The following is a 19919-nucleotide window of genomic DNA, read 5'->3' as shown; positions in this document are numbered from 1 at the left end:
CTCTCAGCTTCGTATGTATGTCCAGGGATATTGTCAACAATATTGAACAAGTGAGCTAACTAAGGCCTCCAGACCCACGGCCACCTCACCACCACTGCCATGCCCATCGAAACCGCCCAGATCGCGCGCCATGTGAAACCCACACTCATCACCATCACACAGAACAAGAAGGACGGCCTCACCAAGTACCTCTACATCCACGACCGCATCGAGCAGAAGGTCGATAGCTTCGAGCGGCCAAATCTCACGCAGGAAGAGGAGAAGGAGGCGTTGCGCTGGATGGAGATTTTCATGCGCATTCTTCCAGAAGATGAGGACTGTGCGGTGATGTTGCATAGCTGCAGGAGGGTGAGGAAGGCAAGAAGGACGTGAGGGGAGGGTAAGAAGCATGATACGGTGTAGAAGGGGTTGAGCTAACTTGGGTGCAGGTCCACATGTATGAAGGAGTGGGAGAAGGAGTGTACGATTGATATGCGTAGTTTGAGCCAATTACGATGAGAGCTACGGCCTCATGTTGCTCCCTGACTGCAGAATACACTACCCAAATATATGCAATCCTGCTTTGCTCTCCCTCAACAGCAATTAGCACCAACTAGCATTGATGCTCCTATCCCACTATCCATCTTCTTCAATATAGAAGGTACCAACTGAGTTCCCCGCAGAGAAAGACAACAAAGACTACAATATGCACTGGCCACCCATCAGCTTCTTGGTGTGCACAAAGGTGGCGTACTCGTCCTTTGTCAACCACTGCGCCTCATATCGGAATCGACACTTCTTGTAGCGAAAGAGTGCGCCAGGCATGCCGATAATCGAAATGCCGCAAGACCTGCAGAACACCGTCGCCGGCCCACACACCACGCTCTTCTCTGGCGACGCAGTTACGGTGCCTTCGCCGTCCGACCACTCCTTAATCTGCTCATTCTCGTTGAAAGTGTCGTCGAAAGGGTTCGACATAATGGCTAACTCGCTGTCACCATTCTTGAGCGCCTTGCTGAGTAGCAAGTCGAACTCTCCCATCATGTTCGCGCGCGTGAACTGCTCGACGAGTGGCATGAGATACCGGCGATGCTTCGCCTTGGCCGTGCGATTGACTTCATGAGCGTGGACAGCCATAGCGATGAAGTGCACGATCTGGAACAGCTGCATTGGCGAAATGGGCCTGCGATCAACTCTGGCGACAACGAAGTCTCCGCGGACGACAGCGCCTTCGACGACCTGGCGGAACTCGGTCGACTCGACGTCGTAGTGGAGGAAGAATGTGCGAGCTGTGAGGTTTGCGCCAGTGCTGGGCTGTAATTCTCGATTCCGGCGGGGATGCGGGTGGTGAACTTCAAAGGCAGACCGATCTGCTCGGAGACAGGAGAGGTGAGCCATTCGGTATCGGTGTTGAACTTGTCGCAACTGATGTCGAGGCGTACGAAACCTTGGAGACCCAGTTCACGGTGGCGGGGCTGAAGGACGTCGGCCTTGGGTGTGATGAGGATGGCGGCGACCGCAGACATGATGGTGGGTGTTCTTCTTTTGTGATATTCGCGACTGCGCTGATCGAAAGGGTGCGGCGAGGCCGACGATGTGTATGAGGTGGAGACAACACTGCTTCTCCCAGTGAAGGTGTTGATGAAGTGTTGTAGGAGGTCGGCTTGATGAAGGCCGGAGCATTCACTGGCGCAAGTTGCGCTAGCGCCATCACGTGCGACTCCCTCCTTCCCAAATCGGTGCCAAGCCACTGGCCAAAACGCACACTCCCTCCCAATCCTTGATGCAAAAGCCACGACCAAGACAGCTCTCACATCGACAGCAACTTCACGCACATACCGTCCAAGAATACGCCAGCACTTTGCAAGTAAGTCCCTTCACACCTCCCTCGATCTACCAAGTATCTCACACCCAATGCAGATTCAAACAGTACCATCGCCAACAGCAACGGTATGACCCCTTCCGGTGCCGGCGGGACCCCTTCGGACAAGAAGAAGGGTTACGCTGGTCAGGCCTGGGACCAAGCCATGCCAGAGCTGGTCGGGACGTAGGGCGGTCAGCGCGAGGAGGGTGAGTTTGGGATCCCCAGCATGTTTGGCGATGCTTGGGATGAGGACCCTCGGGTTTCCCATGAGAAGGCGGATGATATGCTAGAGTATACAGAGAGCAAAGGACGTGACTGACAATAAGAAGGAGAGCAGCCCAACGCGACTGCTGAAGCAGCACAAGTCGCTCCTCGCGATGAGCCAGCAGCATCTGGGCCTCCTGAAGGTGCTGAGCTTGAAGGCCAAGATACCCAGCAAGAGGACTCGCCAGAGCCCCTTGGTAGTAAGGATAGTCCTCCCTTCCATCTATGTGTCCGCCATTGCTAAGTGAATCTGCAGAGGGAGCTCGAGTCAAGGCCGAGCTCAAGAAGACGTGGAACTGGGTCTTCCACGGGAGCACAGGCCGTTACACTGGCCAGGGCACGACGAAGTCTCTGTTCGGCGGCATGAAATTCTCGGGTGGAAAGCGTAAGAGGGAGGAGTAGGAGTGTTTGGAATGGGTGGATGCTATGGGTTTGATGCATCGCTAGCGGGCATAGATTGGTCAGGGGCAAGTTCTGCCAAGATCGCACGGAAGTAAGATGAGTACCAAGTCCCCAAGTCTCGAGCTTTATGGCCTACAGTCTTGAGGGCAAACCCCATCCGGTTCCTCTTCAGGCTATCAACACCCATTTCAGCGCTGCAGCTGGACTTGAAGATAAAAGTGCATCAAAATAATGCCCTCTTCTCATACGCGAACGAGAACTGATGTAGTTCAAGGTTTCTCTGCAGACTGAATAGTTTACGCATAGTATACGCTCATGAGTAGACGGCAGGACTGGACGTGAGACTCAAGATCTGGTACCAGACGGAGTCCAGTGTTATATCATCACTTCCTGGCGAGATCATGGCTATGGACAAGGGCAACACCAGTATGAGTGGTAAAGCTCGAGCACGTGGCGGGACGCTCCTGTTCGATCAAATTGCTGAATCTACGCTTGTGATCAGCCAGACAGCTGTGCCCCTGAGCTGGAAGGCGAATCCTGTTGGGCGGTGACAGAAACACGCCACATGGTCGCGACAATGCTCGAGACATCACAGGTCAAAATTCTCATTCATGTGCACACCATGCTTCCACAAGCGAATCGACCTCCGTGTGCCATTGGAAGCCGAACTTTCACTCACATGCTCTGACGTAATTTTGGCCGCTACGCACTCAAATATTTCCTTCGAATTCCTTTCTGACCTACACCGCACACCCACACGAGAGTTCAGAACCCCTTTTGCTCTCTGTATTTTTCATCACCACTTCGATACATCTCCAATACACATCACCAAACACTCCATACCATCATCATGCGTATCGAGGCCATTCTCCTCGGCGCTCTCGCGGGTCTCGCCATGGCTGCTCCTCAGGTATGGCATACTATAACACACCTTATCTACAGTCATATGCTGACAGTCATACAGCATGGCATCTCCGACGCCCTCTCCAGTGTCACCGTCACTGCAGTCGCCTCGAGTCCTTCCGAGGCCCCTGAGACCTCATCCTCCTCTCCAGTAAGCCCCTTCCAGAACTCAACCAGATCCATACCGCTAACACATGTCATAGCCCACGGACGACCACGTCCACACCCTCCCAACCTCCTACAAGCTCGACCCCCAGGGCTTCGTGCACATGGCCGACGACGGCGTCCTCCGCTCCTACGCCGCCAACGGCAGCATCCTCGACGCCCTCCCCTTCTCCAACACCCAAATCAAGCGCATGATCGACGACTCTCCCGCCCACACGGCCCCCATGCGCGAGCACCTCCTCTCCACCTTCGACAGCATCTCCGGCCACGTTGTCCATCCCGACCATCACCTCAACCCGCCCCGCGAAGTCCTGCACTCCGAATTTGGCGGTCCCAGCCCGTACGAGGACGACGAGATGTACGCGGAGATGGACCGGCTGTACAAGAAGAGCGTCAATGAGCTCGAGAAGGTCAAGCGCACGCTCGAGGCTCGGACGCTGTACTGCATTGGCAAGGAGTGTAACAGCACTGAGTCCTGCGGCATCTTGGGCTGTGTTGTGTGCATGCACTGGGATCGGGCCTCGTCGAGGAAGCGGTACTGCTTCTATGAGGCGGTCAACGGCCTGTATTGGAATCATGGCAGTGGCTTGTGAGGGGGGATGAGATTGGTTTCTTTTGGGCTGCCTTCGATCCCACGGGGGAGGCATTTGCTTTCATGATGATGATACAGTAGCGAGTGCATGAATACAGAAGCAAGAGGATCCTTGCTTGACATTTTGTGACTGCGTTTGCGTCTTTCTTGTTCTCACATTTCTTGTGTTCCCCTGTTTGCACCACTTTCCAGCTGAAATGCACAGGAAATCACGACCTGGCGTCCTGAACTTCAAGCTTCTGCACAGTTTTCATCATCTCTGTCAGAGCCTCCCGGCTGTCGCAACCTCGGGGCCTCGAAATCGCCCTCCGATAACAATACTCTCTCTTGGTCGGCCCCTTTTCTTTGACGGACCTGACTGTTGTTGAGGCCATTGTCACAACAAAGACGCCACAAAATGCATTATGCTCAATCCCAAGTACAGAGAAGAACCCTTCGTCCTGGACTTCAATCGCATTCAACAAAAGCTGCCTCAAGGTATCCTATATATACCCCACCTACGCACATGTCATCTGAAGACCCCAGAACCATCTCCACCCCGTCAGCACGCACCCAGCCAGATCTTCAATCCGCTAAACCTCAGCATCCAGATCAAGACCACCCGCCATGACGAACCCCAACCCCTCCAACTCCCAAGCTGCAGGACAGCCCTCCACCACGCCCAAAGCTCTCACCCCTCTCACACCAACAACCAGCCAATCCATGCAGAGCCATCCCCCCTTTCGCCTACTGACGGGCGCACTCGCCCAACCCATCCCAGCCGCATCAACACATGGTCTCAAGCCTCTGACTCCGACGTGCGGCAACTCAACTGACTTCCTCTCGTTCAGATCGGAGTCAAATCAGGTCTTGCCGCCTGTTCCGGCGAGCAGTGCTGCCGCCGCTGAGAAGCAGAACGCTGCCACTAACTCCCTCGCGCCGCCTTCTGAGAAGGCCGAGCCAGCGCAGCAGAAGAAGCGTCCAGGAGGTCTGATGAGGAGTATGATCGCGAAGAAGTTTGAGAACTACTCTTTCAAGAAGTAGGTAGCAGCTGAAGTGTGAGAGGACGATGGAGGACATGATCATTGGCGGGAGAGGTAGAATGACTGTACGATAGGAGGAGCGAGGTAAGTGTAGAACGAAACAGTTTTGTGAGCAACGTGGTTTCCTTTCTTCACTTTCATGTGATGGCCTTGGCCTTATCCCCGAAGCATTTTATATCGTGACCTGATGGGCCAGGCAGCTTCTTGACGAGGAACATGATGGCTCAAAGGACTCGATGAGGGTTTCGAAGGTATAGAAGACCTCGTCTGTCATATTCCCCCAAAACGAGTCCCGGTGTAATGTCCATCCCTAGTCGCGAGCCATAACTCTACTCTAAACTTTGAACAATCTGCCCGGCATATCTTTCTCAAATCGATCGGTATAGTACAGTTCTACGGGTCTCTGGCTACTCGAGAACCTCTGTGTCTTAGGGAATACTACATTGTTGGCTCTGCTATGAGTTACTATATCGAAGCTGTCAATCGTACCACCTAAAGGATTACAAGGAATTCCTCGACGCGGTGATACCAACACTACATCAAAACGACTTTACTCCACTCGACACCAGTCGCATCCGGATTACCGGTTGATACCCATCGAGGTGCTTCTGCTAACGGCTCGCCATCCATGACACCATCAACATATGCCGGGCCTACGAGGCTGTACAGTGTTCCACAACCCGTACGAGAAGGTCTCAGAAGGAACGGCACGTAACAACCTGCTAGTAAGAATACCTCGTCTCCGGCTTGTGCTTCATTAGGAAGAAGGCAGAGAACCTTGTTTTCGAGCATCGCTACTCGGTGTGTGAGGAGAGTGCGTGGGAAAGGAGTCAGGGCCTTGCATATTATTGTGTCCGGTTGCTCGATGTTTCCCAATGTGGAACGTTCGTGAACAATATCCCAGTCCGACTGTGTGCCCTGCCGTTCTCTGTTTGTACGGTCGAGAAAGAGAAGGTTGATGAACTTCTTCTCGAATGTCACATGATCCGTGCTCCGATCACGCCAGTGGAGGTAATAATCCAACATGTCAGACCTGTACGGGTCGAAGTTCTCGCCCAGCGATTCGCTTTTGCGAGCCCATCCAGTTACCGAGCTTGGCACTGAATCTTCAGGGATCGAAAGCGAAGGCCCAAAGCCCTGGACATCTCCAGCTCTGCATAAACGGAACCCAAGTACATGGAGCGTAGTGCCTACTTGTTGTGCGGCAAACTCCACGCCAGGACAGGCATTATAGCAGATTTCTGGATCCCCGTGGTCTGCTGGATCAGCATTCCTATTATCGTCGGGAGTAATCCAGCTGTCTGCATCCCATGCGGCTACTCTAGTAGCATGCATAACTCCGCCATGTGTCGACCAAGTGGATGCCCAAGAAGGGAGGTCCGCGCAAGTAGCATCAGGAAGACAGATATTAATGAAGATGTCCAAAGACTGCTGCTTCTGAATTACCGCCATGGTGGCCTCCTGATAGATTGTAGAGACAGACTTAGTGTAGTCTGGCTCAAGCCCCAGGTCCGGCAATACGCCCAGGAAGCCGTAGACTCGATCCTTGGGATCGGTAGCTTTCAATTCTCTGTTCGTAGTCAAAAGAGCCTGGAGAAGTGGTCGTGTCAGGCTGCTTGCGTCCTCCTGTAATAATCCAGGAAACCCAGCCAGACCAAAGCGCTGGACTAACAGCGGACCTGTCGTATCCAAACCTGGGTCAGCACTGCGGCCTCGAACACGAAGCCTCGTCTGCACAACATAGTAGAGTAGGACTGCGCACAACATTTTTCCGAGGTGGATCTTGTGACTGCCAATTTGAAGAAAACCGCTACTCCGTCTCATCGCAATCACAGTCTCTTGCAGAATCCATAGGCGACTCCAGAAGGGATTTTCATCCAGGATAAATGCGATGGCTACGGCGAACGCCGTGAAAGGTTGTTGACCGAGTGCGCTATTATTTACTAGGGCAATAACACTCTCCGGTAGGATAAATGGTTGACAAAATCTTCGAATGCATGATGGTTCCTCAGCCAAGATAGACGCCACTGCCACTGCGAAAGCCTCCAAGTCATCTGGATTGTCCGCATCACTCTGAGCCAGCAAGCATTGAACAAATTTGTCTCCGAGACAAATCCATGAATCCACGAAAGAGTTGATAAGCGCCATAGCGCCTTCGATAACTTCAGTACCTTCGCCTTGCCAGAGGATAATTCGTTTCGCGTTTGTATACAATGCCCGCATCAGGATTACTTGACGACTGCGTTCGACGAGGTCCATTTGGTTGATGCAAATAGCGTCCGCCCATACGATAGTCGGCTGGAGCATATCGCGGCTTCGAACATGTCGCAGAGCAGAATGGAGATTCTTCCCGACTAAGATGGGCCGCCCATATAGCAGGACGGGTTTCTGGTCATCGGTACCGCCCCATACATATGAGAGAGCCTGGAATCGGCGTCGTTGCGTCGCGTCTAGCAATAATGTGATGAATTCGACCTCGGGGTCAGCGTCCAGATCAGTGTTCGCGCTAAGAGCCAGGACACGGATGACCTGCGTCTGTTCGGGTAGTGGAAAGATTGAGTAAAGGAACCTGAGCCAAACGGCTGAGTCTTGCATGGTATTTAAGACGATTCCATGGCTGGGATTGTGTGCTGGTGTTGCTGCCATAGTGCATGGGGTAAGGTCGTGTTGCTGTGATTAGCCTTCATGTTTTCGAACGCTGCATATATACGTCGTTCGCCGCGCTGAAGCCTGGGGACACACGAGACGGCATCTCTGTGTAAATCTGTGTGCATCCGGTCCCGGGCGTTGGAGATGGCTGTGTACATGCGACAGAGCTGTGTTTTCTTGATTCTGCATCCGAAAACGGAATGCTGCAGCCTCTCAAGCATCCTCACCGGTCTTTATCCCTCAAGCATTCTCACCGGTTTTGATCATATGGCTGCCAATGCTCGGTCTGCATATCCTCGTCGCCCTCGTCGAAACACTGCTGCTCATCTGCACGGGCGAGCCTCGCAGACCATGACGACACTGCTGGCCACGTAGCCCCAGCAATCTTGAGCGACTCCCTCCACTGCAAATCCTACCTGCTACATGGCCTCCTAGGGCGAGGCCATCCCGCTCAGTACTTACCGGTACAACATTCCGTCTCGGTCTACACCGGTAGTGTTCTGACGCACGCTGACTGCGTGGTTACGAGAGGGTTGGCGACATGGTGGTTGGGTGGAAGGACGGGGAAAGACACTTTTCTTGGCTATGATGTTCACTTCGTACTCCTCGTGTCTTGCGCCTTCTCGCGTTCTCGAACATGCAGAGCAGTGGCGTGGAGAAGTGGCTCTGCATTCGTCTTGCCGTTGCCTCGTAAAGGTCTTCTGTTGGTCAAGGTGATAAATTCCGTCTCACAAGGTCTCAGCGTGGGTAGGATCTCTCAAGTACCGCGAACATCTTGCCTCCTTTCTTTCCTACCGCCCCCTCCACGCTCTAGCCTAGCTTCGTCCCCTCCACGCTCCAGCCTAGCTTCATCGCTCCCTCGAGATCGCCTCAACCAGCTTGCTTGCGCATGGCTTCGATGCTGCGGGAGCCGTTCTCGTCATGGCTACGGCCTTTCGTCTTTGGCTTCTTCAATCACCGTCTTGCCTCCTGTCGTTCCCCCTGCGCGGTCACGCTCCAGGCTAGCTTCATCGCTGCCTCGAGATCGCTGCCTCGAGATCGCCGCCCGAGGTCGCTTCTGCCAGCTTGCTTACGCAAGTCTTTGATGCTGCGAGAGCTGTTCTCGCCGGTCCCCGCTCCAGCCTAGCTTGATCGCTGCCTCGAGCTCGCCGCTTCGGGCTCGCCGCCTCGAGCTCGCTTCCGCCAGCTTGCTTACGCAAAGCTTTGATGCTGCGAGAGCTGTTCTCGCCATGGCTACGGCCTTTCACCTTTGGCTTCTTCGCTGGCACAATGATGCCCTGTGGCTGCAGTGGTGGCGGCGGCAAGTGAGGGCCCGTCAATATTTGATGGGAGGCTCCAACACTTGGGTATAGGTGTTGGGTTGGCACAGCGATGTTTCAGCTACTCCCAGGTAACTCTGTGTACGAGGTAGCCACCTGCGCTCAGCGTGGACGCTCGGTCAAGAATGCGTCCAGCCTCCAGCAGCCCTGGCAGTACGTGGTCTTTCTGGCGGATTTGCTGTATCTCGTTGATTCTCTCCATTGCGATGCCAGACGGCTGGCACATCTTGCAGAACGTGACTCCAGGAGAGTTCGCCTCGACACTCAGGCTGCCGGGGCAAAGGCAGGCTGACCTGTCTGGCTGGGCAGTGGTGTTGGCGTTGGCACGATTGGTCTGGCCAGAGTTCTCCTTTCCTTGGCTCATAACTCTTGCATACGCTTCTAGACCGTGATACTCCACTCCGCCATTCCGTACACCTTCTTGCCCAGCTCGAACACGACCTCGTAGCTTCCTTCATCCTCAGCACGGAGAAACGCCAACACAGCATCGATGAGCGCGGTCTTGCCTCCTTCGCGGCGCAGTTGCTGGGCTTCCCGCGTTTCTGGAATGACCGGACCGAGCATGTGGAGGGGTCGAGTCCAGGCAGCGCGACCGAAGATCTGCTCACCCAGCGCCGAAATGTCGTTTGCAACATCGTTGGCGCGTCCTTCTTTGAATGCCTCCCAGGCCGAGAGGAGTTCGCGCTTTGCCTCGGCGCGCTTCTCAGCGATTTGCGCGGCGTTCGCGGTGCTCGGGGTGGTGGCTTGATTGGTATTGATGGCGGTGCTGGCGGCTGCATTGGCGGACGACTGCTGGAGATGTTAGTCTCGAGTTCACATAGAAGCTGCGTGAGGTTGCGAACCATGGTGGGTTGAGGAGAGCCGCAGAAGTGCGGTTGTCGGATGTCTTGGGATTATAGAGAGAGACCGATACGGCGTGGGGTAGGATGTCCGAAGAGGTGTACTCGAGGTGGTGCTTGTGCGGTGTGAGCAAGGCGAAAGGGAAGTTGTGTACAGATCTGAGGTTGAGATATAGCCAAGAAAGGGTGGGTCGTGGGTGCCTGAGGTTGACTTTTCACGAGCTAACGAGCATGTCTGAATCTGCCGCAACTTCTTAACCTTCATTATTTGATTAGCGATTAGATCTTACAAGAGCCTCCATCCTTTTCTTTTAGAAGTTGCAGGTTAAGTTTAGATGTATTTCTATGGAGTAGATATGGAACTCCCTGCATAAATAGTCTAAACAAAGAACTACTGCTCTCTACAACAACAAAGTACAGCTTACCTCCTTAATATCTGCTGTACTATACTACGCCTATCTTCGTGCTTCATCCAAGGTAGATTGTTACTATATAGCCCAATCTGGACACCCCTCCTCCAACAAATAAACCTACAGCTCGCTCGACGCTAAAGATTACTATGGTCTATTCGAACAGGTAAAAAACAAATTCTCTTTCTTCTTTCACGTGTAACGTGGCGGCGCAGCGGCAAAGCAGCAGGCAGCAAGTGACGCGAGTTCGAATCGTGAATTCGACTTCTCTTTTTTTGATCTTTTTGTCGATTGTTTTGTAGTTTGCTGGAGAGTAATTAAGTATAGTTTTGCTATGAGATTTAATATGAGAACGTTCTCGAGTCTTAGGTGATTTAGTCATTGTCTTCTCGCTAGGAACGCTTTCTACTCTGTTCAAGACAATGTGAAGTTAAAAATCATGGATATTGATCGCAATGAATAGCCTTTTTCCACGCCTTCAACGCCGCGCCCAACCCTCTTAGTGATATCAATCTCAGTTCTTCACAGCAGCCTCATACGGCGGTGGCAGATCCGCCGGGTTATACATCTTCCCCTCAATCGCATTCAGCGTCTGATACAACACATTACAGCACTGCGGGGCGATGATCTCCCCACTCAGAATCTCCGCATGCCGTATGCCCGGCTTGCCATAGAACCGCGGGTTCTCGTTCGTCCGCTCGATGAAGATGGTGCCGTCGATGTGCGCGCCGACGTACAGGCCGCGGTTCTTGGTGTACGTCCACACGGGACTGACCCTCTTGCTGACTTCCAGGTCGCCGACGGCACCCGCGCCGAGTGGGCCTACTGTTGCGGCGACTTCGCCGCCGATGGTTCCGCGCACGCGCGTGAAGCCTTCCATGCCTTTGTCTGTGTTGATGACGGCTACACAGTCGTAGACGTCCAGGCCGGCGACCAGCCCGCCGGTCATGCTGGCCATGTGGATCCCTGATGGTGCAGACCACGATCCGTCCGGGAGATGTCTGATGAGGACGCCGCAGCCGTTACCGCCGCCGATGTGCAGGCCGAAGCGCATGCATGTGAAGATGGCGAGGCCTTTGCAGTTTTGGATGGCTTTGGGTGGGATCTTGTAGAGGGCTTTGCGTTCGCGGCCGTGGGGGCCCTTCTTTTTGGAGGAGGCGGATGAGGTGGTTGAGTTCTTGTCGGCGTTGGGGTCGTTGGGATTGTTGGGATCGGGGGCCATGAAGCCGTCGATGCAGAAGCTGCGGAGGATGCGGGCGCACTGGAGAGGGTATGTTAGATGGGAGGTGGTGGAATTGAGGCAGTTTGTCTTACTTTCTCCATCTCCAAGTCCAGCTCTTGTGGGTTGAATGCTTCACAACCCATCTTCGTGGCGGCCTTGTTGAGCGGCTTGCTCATTTTGTTCATGATTCGGTTGAACTTCTGCGCCTTGCCCTGCTTCTCGGCCGGAGGAAGTTGTTCTTGTTGCGACTGTTGGCCGACATAGTGGGACGGTTCGGGGTAACTGTTCGACGGCTCTGGGTAGTTGTTCGATGGCCCTGCGTAATAATTCGACGTCTCTGGATACGGCGGGTACGAATTGTCGTAGCCGCCAGGTTGGTACATTGGTTTCGCTGCTGCCATATTGAAGATTGTAAGCTGTGAGAATGTTGGATTTCGAACACTCAGGCATCCTGGTGGCCACCATCTTTATATCACCAATCCCTCCCCTGCCTACTACCCCGTTCGCTCGCCAGCCATTGATGATAAAAATAAAGTCGGCAGTCGGTCGGACAGCTCGCTCACCTTGCCGCCTTCGGTTTGGCGTCGTGGATCGCTACGCGCACGTCGTAGGATTCGGGGGGCGCAGTCGACGGATTCGGCAGCCGGAACGAGAGGTGAGGTTCGCCGTGGGGATGCGTACGCTGTACGCGGAACGACAAACATGACCTCATCCCTACTTCGAAATATAGAACAGCACGACATCTGCTGCGTTATCGCCTATCAAACACCCATGTTGTTGCCAGGGCTGACATCTTACAGTATTCCTGGTGCCTGTAGGGCCTTTGCCGTGCGATACGTGGGATTCCGTCCGCAGCGGAGCGAGGGCTCTGCCGATGTGAGCTGATTCCTTCTTCGGTTTTCGAACCGCCTGATACTGGATACATAATACTCGCATACTCCTTCGGACATGTTCAAAAGCCCTATCGACCCTTCTTTCTCGAGCACATGTCGGTGACGACACCACAGATCCGCCGCGGAATATTCTCTTCTGATTCTCGCACTCACGGCGGACATCGCCCGGGTCGGACTCCCATAGCAAGACGCACATTACCCAGCGACGCGGCTTGTTTCTGGGGAGTTTGAAGGTCGGAAACATGGCATCTGGATACAGAACATGTCGAACGTCCGCAACTGTCAAGCGCATACCAACGAAAGCGATCTCCAATGTCCAGCGTTTGAGCCTGCACCTCGCTACAGATGCCATGCTGTGGTGCTAGTTGCAGTCTGATGTCTGCGAGTCTCTGCAGGGAGGCCATGAACCCGGACTCGGCCTACTCGAAGCTGAAGCTTTCGCGGCAACGAGGCACTGTGTCTGAGATGTTTGCTTGGCTTGAAAGACTAGAATCTGCGTTAGTGTTGGTGTTTGGATCTCGGATTGTTCGAACAAAGAATATCTGCGAAGTTTGAGACATGTGCACAACGCAAGAGCAAGCAAACATCGCTGCGAGACCGGACAGCTGCATCTCGTCTTTCGACGCTGCAGACGGCAGGCGCCTACATCTGAGACTGCTATGCTGCTAACAACAGAGAGCAGAATCTAATGCAATGTGCAGCTGCCTCACTTTCAGGTAGGTCTTGTATCCTGCATGTTGGGCGCTTGCTGTCTACAGTCAGTCTCAGGCAACATGCTCTCAATCTTGGGCTGAAGGAAGTATATCAACTTGCGGAGACTCCTTCGGTTTTGATTCTGGACATCACCATTCCATTCTCCCCTTTCCTCCTTCCGTCTCACATCTTTTCCGAGCATCCCTCCAACCCGCAATCTCCTCCGACCTGCAATCTCCTCCAAAGTCAAAAGAATCCCAAAACCAAAGACTCCATCAGCCCACAGAAAGAATCAAAAGCCATGGGCAAGAACAAGAAGGGCGGGAAGTCCGCTGCTCAGCCAGCCAAAGGCAAGGCGGACAAGAAGTCCGTTCATCCACTCTGTATCCGATATCCCGACCTAGAGACCGCTCATGATCCGAAGACCCACAGCCTGGAGGACTGCATTCTGCAAACCCCTGGCAACTCCAATTCCAACAAGAAGCGCTGGTCGGGCTTTCCATCACCAGAAAATGAGCCCTTCGACCTCAACTCCCTCTCTCCGCACCAATGTCAGAAGCTCCTCGACGAGGTCCAGGCCAAGAACGACCAAGCCGTAGCCGGCATGGCCAGCCGGTTCATGGTCATCAGCAACACGGAAGATTATCGCAAGGCCGCCAAGTCCCAGAAGATACCCATCACGAAGAAGATTCTCGACTACGCTCTCGACACTGCGATCAAAAACAAAGCGAGCGTCCCGGAGCAGAGCAGCGGCAACGGCGATGGCAAAGCCAGCGGCAGTAAGAAGGGCAAAGCCAAGGCCGGCGAGACGACCCCTTCCGAGCAGCCCGATCCATCGACTCTTTATATCAGCAAATTAGCCATTACTGAGAAGCCACACAACGCATTTGTCGCAGAGCAGTTCATGAAGACGCCACTCTCCCAGCTGGGTCACGAGACCTACGCAGCGCCATCAGCTGCTCAACGACAGGATGCAAGCGCATCGTCTCACAGAGATGAAGCACAGCCCCTCGATGACCCAGACCCAAGGAATATCCCCGCCCAAGCGGCCAGCATCAACCATACTGCAATCGGCTCTGTCGCGGACTTCACCCCACCGCATGGCACCCCAAGCAGCAACATGCCCTTGCGCACCTCATTGGCAACCAAAGACAACAAGACCCCAGTCCCCACAAATCACTTCACCGTCAACATCCCAAAGGATACCATGCTGTACGAGTATCCCGTCAACAACATCCCACCCAAAGCCACCCGCGCCAAGAAGCGCACCCATGATCCTTGACATGATTGAGCACGACCCTCTGCTATGGAAAGAGCGTGATCATATCGCCACCGACTGCCAAAAGAAGATCATCTCCGATCGACCTCTCTACAACGATGTTCAGCTCATCACAGTCAATGACTATGTTCCGGGAACGAGAGATGCTCCCAAAGCCCACAAGCTGGAACTCCAATATGTGGCCTGCCATCAGATGGACAGCCTCCTCGAATATGTCAACGGCGCGGATATGGAGTACAGCGACCATGGTGCAACTGACGCATTGAACATCGTCCTGTCCAAAGCAGTGACTGATGGCAACCGAGACACATTCCAAGTCGGTACCAACAGATTCTACTTCCGCGCAGGGTGGCACGACATCGACGACGGCCTCATCGCGGTCCGCGGCTACTTCTCGTCGATCAAGCCGTCCATGGGCAACATCCTCCTCAATGTCAACACTGTCACGAGCCCTTTCTACAAGGCCCAGGATGTTTCGAAGTATCTGGAACTGCCAAACCTCCAGAATAAGAACGCCGCGGAAAGCTTCTTGGCGAAGCGCCGTGTCTACGTGAACTTCAAGCGGAATGATGACCCCAACGAACAAGGCCGCAGCGTGAATAGTCTCAGTCGCCGCTGCAAGACTCTCGTTTCACTAGGTGCGAAGCCAAAAGAGCAACAGTTCTTCGAGCACGGTACCAAGAAGAGCGTCTGGAAGCACCTCCGCAGCAAGTACATCAACGACACTCCCGAGACGTGCGAGAAGTACTTCACGGCCAATGTTGGGAGCAATGGCGGCGAGAATGGCGAGAACGGCAAGTACTACATGGCGACTCAGCTCAAGGTTCTCCCTGGCCAGCCATACAACGGTCAACTGTCGGCAAGTGCTACGTCGAAAATGATCGACTACGCCCGTCGCGGACCTCGCGAGAATGTCGACACCATTATGGGCGAAGGCATGACCTCTCTGCAGCTGCAGAAGCTCACTCAGCCCTTGATCACTGCTTTGGGTCTCACCATCAGCCAAGTTATGGCAAAAGATCGCTGTGCCAAGCCCCGTCAGTATCACCGCAGCAGTGGCATCGATCGAGGAGAGAAGCTACTCCCCTTTGTTCGAGTATCGGAATTCTATCAGTCCGAACACTGGGTCTGGCAATCTACTGCTAGGTAAGCATGGCGATGCATCCCAAGTCTTAAAGGCGAAGGCAGAGAGTAAGCCGCGCTCGAGGCGGGTCCAAAAGGCAAGAAGGTTAACAAAGGACTCAAAGATACCTGTGCCAAGACGAAGTGCTCGTATCTTGGAGCAAACAAGGTCTAATAGCAGTCCCAGCATTAGCGTTGCTATGTGTGCTGCGACGCCAAGTGCGGAACGTCAATGACGCGGACCGACAGAACGTACATAGCGCAAGCATCGCGGTCAACGCGATCGGAGCCAGAACGTCGTTGTAGCAGCACCTACGCGAGGATCAACTGAGATCGAAAGTCTTAGGCATGATTTATCAGCTAACGCTTCAAAATGCATTCGGGGCCGATTCTCCTCGATTTAGTCGGCAAATACGCAACACACTACTAGGGGTCGATTTATCAGCCAAACCTCATTCACGGTTTCGGAGCCGAATGCCAAGTGGTATAAGGTCTGGCGGTAGCTAGTGAGTCCGTATCAAAGTTCTGTTGCTCTTCTCTAATAGCTATAAATCCGGGCCAGCTTTTCCGCTAATTATGTCATCTCTTACGAACCCTGGTCACAAAGTTCTCTCGCCCTTCAAGCTATCCCATGTCGTACTGCATACTGCTAATTTTGCAGTGATGCGCGATTTCTACAAGATCTTTCTTGGCGGCCGTGCTACTTTCGAAAATGACCAAGTTTCTTTCCAGACATACGATGAAGAAGACCACCGTATTGGAATCATCTCGGCACCGCCAGGTGCGAGTCACGCAAAAGCAGGTGTTGGTCTAATCACGTTTCATTTATATACAAAACCTTGGACGAGCTTGCCATGGCGTATTTGCAGCGAAAGAACAATGGTATCGAGCCGGTATGGTGCGTCAACCATGGACCAACGACCAGCATCACATACTCAGATCCAGACGGCAACTTGTTAGAGACTCAGGTTGAGAACTTCGATTCTGTGAAAGAGTCGCTAGCTTTCCTAGAAACGGACGAGTTTGAAAGGAACCCAATTGGTGTTAAGTTTCAGCCGAAAGACCTTGTCCAACGCCTGCTAACAGGGGAGTCTCATGCTTCCATCAAGAAACGTCCCGTGAATGGCAAGCGCGCTATTCCACCACTCTGAATAGCTCTCCGCCCCTGATCTCGAGACTTCGCACAGGGCAAAGCCAATATAGGCTCACTCGCCAGCATCGCAGCAAGATTATGGGCAGCACTCCGAAGAAGCCGGGAATGACTCTGTTCGGTCCACTTGTGCTTACCGAGATGGAACCGCGTCCGTGAGTGCCACGGGTGACTTGAGGAATGTCAAACTATATGTACGAGGACACGAGTCTCGCGGTGTGATCTTTTGTAAATGGGTGTGGTTTGGTCATTTACCCGCTGGGCATTGTAGATAGTGGCTTCGTATTTCGATTCACCAGTTGGCGCTTTTGCGAGAAAGGTCAGATGTGTTGAGCACTACCGAGCAACACTAACGTAGTAGAAGAGGCTGCAGTAAGTGCTCCTGATGCCGACTGGTCGAGCTGCAGATACTTCCGCTAGCTGTTGTTCTTGCCGAGCGAATCATATTGCTGTTGAAAAGAGCGAAACTCCGCTATATTAGTAGTTGATAGTTGATCCATTGACGATGAGGAAATAAGAGGTCAGCTCAAGAAGGCGAGAAATGATAAGACACCTTTCTAAGCTGTTAAGTATCGGCAAGAAGGGACTAGCTGCAGCAGTAGACTAGATCTAAGTAAAACGATGCTAGCGGGGTTACGTAACAGTCTTGTACACCGCCTCTGCGTGGTTCTGGAGGCGCATCTTATTGTTTAAAGTAATCTTGCAGCGAGGATGTGGGCAATCGACCGGCTCGTTATCTAGGAGGCACTGTAGATGTCGATTTTGGAGATGTCTCCTTATAGTTCCACGACTGTGGAACTCTTTTGCGCGGCGCTCGGACGACAGCGTCGTCTCCCCTAGGCAGAATATACATTAGGTAGGGTGACATAGATGCCCAGCTTAGACGTACACCCACCGAAGAGGAGAAAACAATCAGAGAGCCCGATAATGCATTTCGTGGAATACCCGTGATATCTTGAATTGATACTTAGCAACTCATGACAATTCTCATGGTCTACTGGCGACTTTCCCGATATTAACCATTACAAATTCCTAACAGACAGGAGTGGATTGAAGATATGAAGACGATGACGTTGAAGCGTCTGAGGTTGTGGTATGCCCAGAACGGGAACAAGCTACCAAAGCGCATCCTCTACTACCGCGATGGCGTCGGCGACAGCTACCTCGACAAGATCCTGAACAACGAAGTGCGATGCATCGAGGCTGCTTGGGACACTCTTCGCAAGGAGAAGCTTCCAAATCATACGCAGAAAGTCCTGATCACCGCCCTCGTCGTCATCAAGCGCCACCACACCAGACCGTACCCCGTTAAGCCGCCCTAGCCTGATGGTAAGGACCTCAACTGCCCGCCAGGCACCGTCGTGGACTCCGGCATCACCCACCCGTACTACTTCGACTTCTACCTGCAATCCCACCACATCCCCAAGGGCACCGCCAAACCCTCGCACTACATGGTCATCCGCAACGACATGGAGCTCAGCTCCGAAGAGATCCAGGACCTCACCTACCACCTCTGCAACACCTACGGCCGCTCCACCACTGCCGTCTCCTACGCCCCGCACGCCTACTACGCCGACCGCGTCTGCGAGTGCGGCCGTCTCTATCTCAAGCCCTTCTTTGAGAAATCGGACAACTCAAAGCAATGCTGAAGAGAGACGAATAGGCCGACAAGGCCAAGGCGGAGGCGGCGGTCAGGAAGGAGGCTGAGAAGGCGTTCTACAAGAACCAGGCTGACCCGCACCGGAGCTTCAAGAACCCCTGGCATGCAAACTTGGATGGCAAGATGTTCTGGATGTGAGCATCGTACCATCTACCACCACCTGAGCATCAGTGCTCGTCCAGTCCTTACTGAGCCACACCCCAACATGTTTGAAGAAAGACTCACAGGAAGTCATGGCGTAACCAGGTCGTGCTGGCTGCCATTTTAAGCTTTTGCTGCGTTTTGTACTACTAACAATGATGAGAGTGATGAAGGCACGATTTGTAGGAGTATCAGGTCGTGCTGGCTGCCTTTTTCTGAGAATATTTGGGGTACCAGCGGATGCTGTCTGTCATTTGGAGTTGGGTATTGAATCATGAGAACGAATACGGAAGATGTAATGCATGGTTGCGCAGTGTGTCCCCTCTCCTCCTCATCTTTCAACTCTTGTTTGACATCTTGCTGGCCAACACATCAACCTCTTGCCCTATGATGCTGCCATTACCAACATTCCCTATCGGCACCTGTCTACCCTTATCCAACCAATGCCTACAAATCTTTGCCACTTTCGCAGTGGTCGCTTCAACTCAGCAACACATTTCCACGTTGATCCTCTCAGCTCGAAGGCAAAACCGTCCCATTCGGATTCTCAATCTTGAACCCCAAATCCGCCCCATACGCCAAACTGTTGACCTCCGTATGCAACTCGGTAATCTTCCAATCTTCATTGAAGACGAGGTAGTGCATGCCTCGGACCTAAGAACAATCAGCTCATCACAACCCGTCTCTTAAGACAGAACGTCAGAGAGAGGTATACACTCCGGACACCTCATCCCCTCTCCCCCCAACCTCGTCAAATTCCAAAACCAAAACAAGCCCCAACACCCCACCGTGCCCCTCGCCAACGTCTCATTTCCCCCCTGCGCCTGCCTCCCCGTCGCACCCTCCACCTCCTCCACCTCGCCCGCCTTATCGATCGTCCCCACCTTGCCCACCTCCGCCAACCGCCCCGCGAGCATCGAGTACGAGTCGGACGTCGACTCGAAGTTCGAAGCGAGGATCTGCGTGAGGGTCTGGCTGCCGTTGCCGAGGTCGGTCGGTTGTAGGGCGAGGATCGAGCGGATGCGGGTGAAGGTTAGGTTTGCGAAGGCGGAGGTTTACGCAGTGAGGTTGCTGGGCGGTCCATGGCCAGGTGGGGAAGGGGGTGGGGGGAAAGGAGTAGCTTGATGCGGAGGCGATGAGCAAGGCGGGAGTGAGGGTTGTTAGACGCATGATTTCAGGAAGTTCGAGAGTGAGGAGGCCGAGATTTTACTGCTCTTGGCGAGCTTTTGTATGTCCCTCGTCGGCGGCTTCAGCTCGTCATGCAGGTTCTTGAAGTCAATTGATCCTGTCGCTCTGTCGGATACCCGACGCTTTGTCAGCTGGAAGCGAGTGGTTTTCGCTGAGGAGCACG

At 53.5% G+C, this 19919-nt stretch overlaps 10 protein-coding genes across 10 annotated transcripts; 5 read left to right on the top strand and 5 right to left on the bottom strand.

Annotated features, from left to right (window-relative positions):
- Positions 1–99: 99 nt before the first annotated feature.
- M409DRAFT_60410 (uncharacterized protein) lies at positions 100–498 on the top strand (the record flags this gene model as incomplete). Its single annotated transcript, XM_033814472.1, has 2 exons — positions 100–368; positions 429–498. 2 exons carry the CDS (start codon positions 100–102, stop codon positions 496–498), a joined length of 339 nt encoding a protein of 112 aa, XP_033660899.1.
- Positions 499–678: 180 nt separating this feature from the next.
- On the bottom strand, positions 679–2235 carry M409DRAFT_60409 (uncharacterized protein; the record flags this gene model as incomplete). The annotated part of the gene is made up of 5 exons (XM_033814471.1): positions 679–1268; positions 1346–1786; positions 1819–1872; positions 1913–2129; positions 2164–2235. The coding sequence occupies 5 exons, from the start codon at positions 2233–2235 to the stop codon at positions 679–681; spliced, it is 1374 nt and encodes a 457-aa protein (XP_033660898.1).
- A 1124-nt stretch (positions 2236–3359) lies between these two features.
- M409DRAFT_29618 (uncharacterized protein) lies at positions 3360–4170 on the top strand (the record flags this gene model as incomplete). Its single annotated transcript, XM_033809553.1, has 3 exons — positions 3360–3419; positions 3474–3563; positions 3616–4170. The coding sequence occupies 3 exons, from the start codon at positions 3360–3362 to the stop codon at positions 4168–4170; spliced, it is 705 nt and encodes a 234-aa protein (XP_033660897.1).
- A 605-nt stretch (positions 4171–4775) lies between these two features.
- On the top strand, positions 4776–5192 carry M409DRAFT_29617 (uncharacterized protein; the record flags this gene model as incomplete). The annotated part of the gene is made up of 1 exon (XM_033809552.1): positions 4776–5192. One exon carries the CDS (start codon positions 4776–4778, stop codon positions 5190–5192), a length of 417 nt encoding a protein of 138 aa, XP_033660896.1.
- Positions 5193–5725: 533 nt separating this feature from the next.
- M409DRAFT_29616 (uncharacterized protein) lies at positions 5726–7786 on the bottom strand (the record flags this gene model as incomplete). The annotated part of the gene is made up of 1 exon (XM_033809551.1): positions 5726–7786. The coding sequence occupies one exon, from the start codon at positions 7784–7786 to the stop codon at positions 5726–5728; it is 2061 nt and encodes a 686-aa protein (XP_033660895.1).
- Positions 7787–9540: 1754 nt separating this feature from the next.
- M409DRAFT_60405 (uncharacterized protein) lies at positions 9541–10004 on the bottom strand (the record flags this gene model as incomplete). Its single annotated transcript, XM_033814470.1, has 2 exons — positions 9541–9948; positions 10002–10004. 2 exons carry the CDS (start codon positions 10002–10004, stop codon positions 9541–9543), a joined length of 411 nt encoding a protein of 136 aa, XP_033660894.1.
- Positions 10005–10922: 918 nt separating this feature from the next.
- M409DRAFT_60404 (uncharacterized protein) lies at positions 10923–12031 on the bottom strand (the record flags this gene model as incomplete). Its single annotated transcript, XM_033814469.1, has 2 exons — positions 10923–11669; positions 11723–12031. The coding sequence occupies 2 exons, from the start codon at positions 12029–12031 to the stop codon at positions 10923–10925; spliced, it is 1056 nt and encodes a 351-aa protein (XP_033660893.1).
- A 301-nt stretch (positions 12032–12332) lies between these two features.
- On the top strand, positions 12333–15645 carry M409DRAFT_60403 (uncharacterized protein; the record flags this gene model as incomplete). The annotated part of the gene is made up of 5 exons (XM_033814468.1): positions 12333–12506; positions 12869–13020; positions 13225–13239; positions 13292–14402; positions 14464–15645. 5 exons carry the CDS (start codon positions 12333–12335, stop codon positions 15643–15645), a joined length of 2634 nt encoding a protein of 877 aa, XP_033660892.1.
- A 548-nt stretch (positions 15646–16193) lies between these two features.
- M409DRAFT_70720 (uncharacterized protein) lies at positions 16194–16768 on the top strand (the record flags this gene model as incomplete). Its single annotated transcript, XM_033818865.1, has 2 exons — positions 16194–16421; positions 16466–16768. 2 exons carry the CDS (start codon positions 16194–16196, stop codon positions 16766–16768), a joined length of 531 nt encoding a protein of 176 aa, XP_033660891.1.
- Positions 16769–17882: 1114 nt separating this feature from the next.
- M409DRAFT_60402 (uncharacterized protein) lies at positions 17883–18662 on the bottom strand (the record flags this gene model as incomplete). Its single annotated transcript, XM_033814467.1, has 2 exons — positions 17883–18379; positions 18653–18662. 2 exons carry the CDS (start codon positions 18660–18662, stop codon positions 17883–17885), a joined length of 507 nt encoding a protein of 168 aa, XP_033660890.1.
- Positions 18663–19919: the final 1257 nt, after the last annotated feature.

The sequence above is a fragment of the Zasmidium cellare genome, assembly GCF_010093935.1.
Source record: "Zasmidium cellare ATCC 36951 unplaced genomic scaffold M409scaffold_53, whole genome shotgun sequence".
Lineage (NCBI taxonomy): Eukaryota > Fungi > Ascomycota > Dothideomycetes > Mycosphaerellales > Mycosphaerellaceae > Zasmidium > Zasmidium cellare.
Note: the sequence above shows the minus strand (reverse complement) of the source record. Positions and strands in the feature narration are given on the sequence as shown.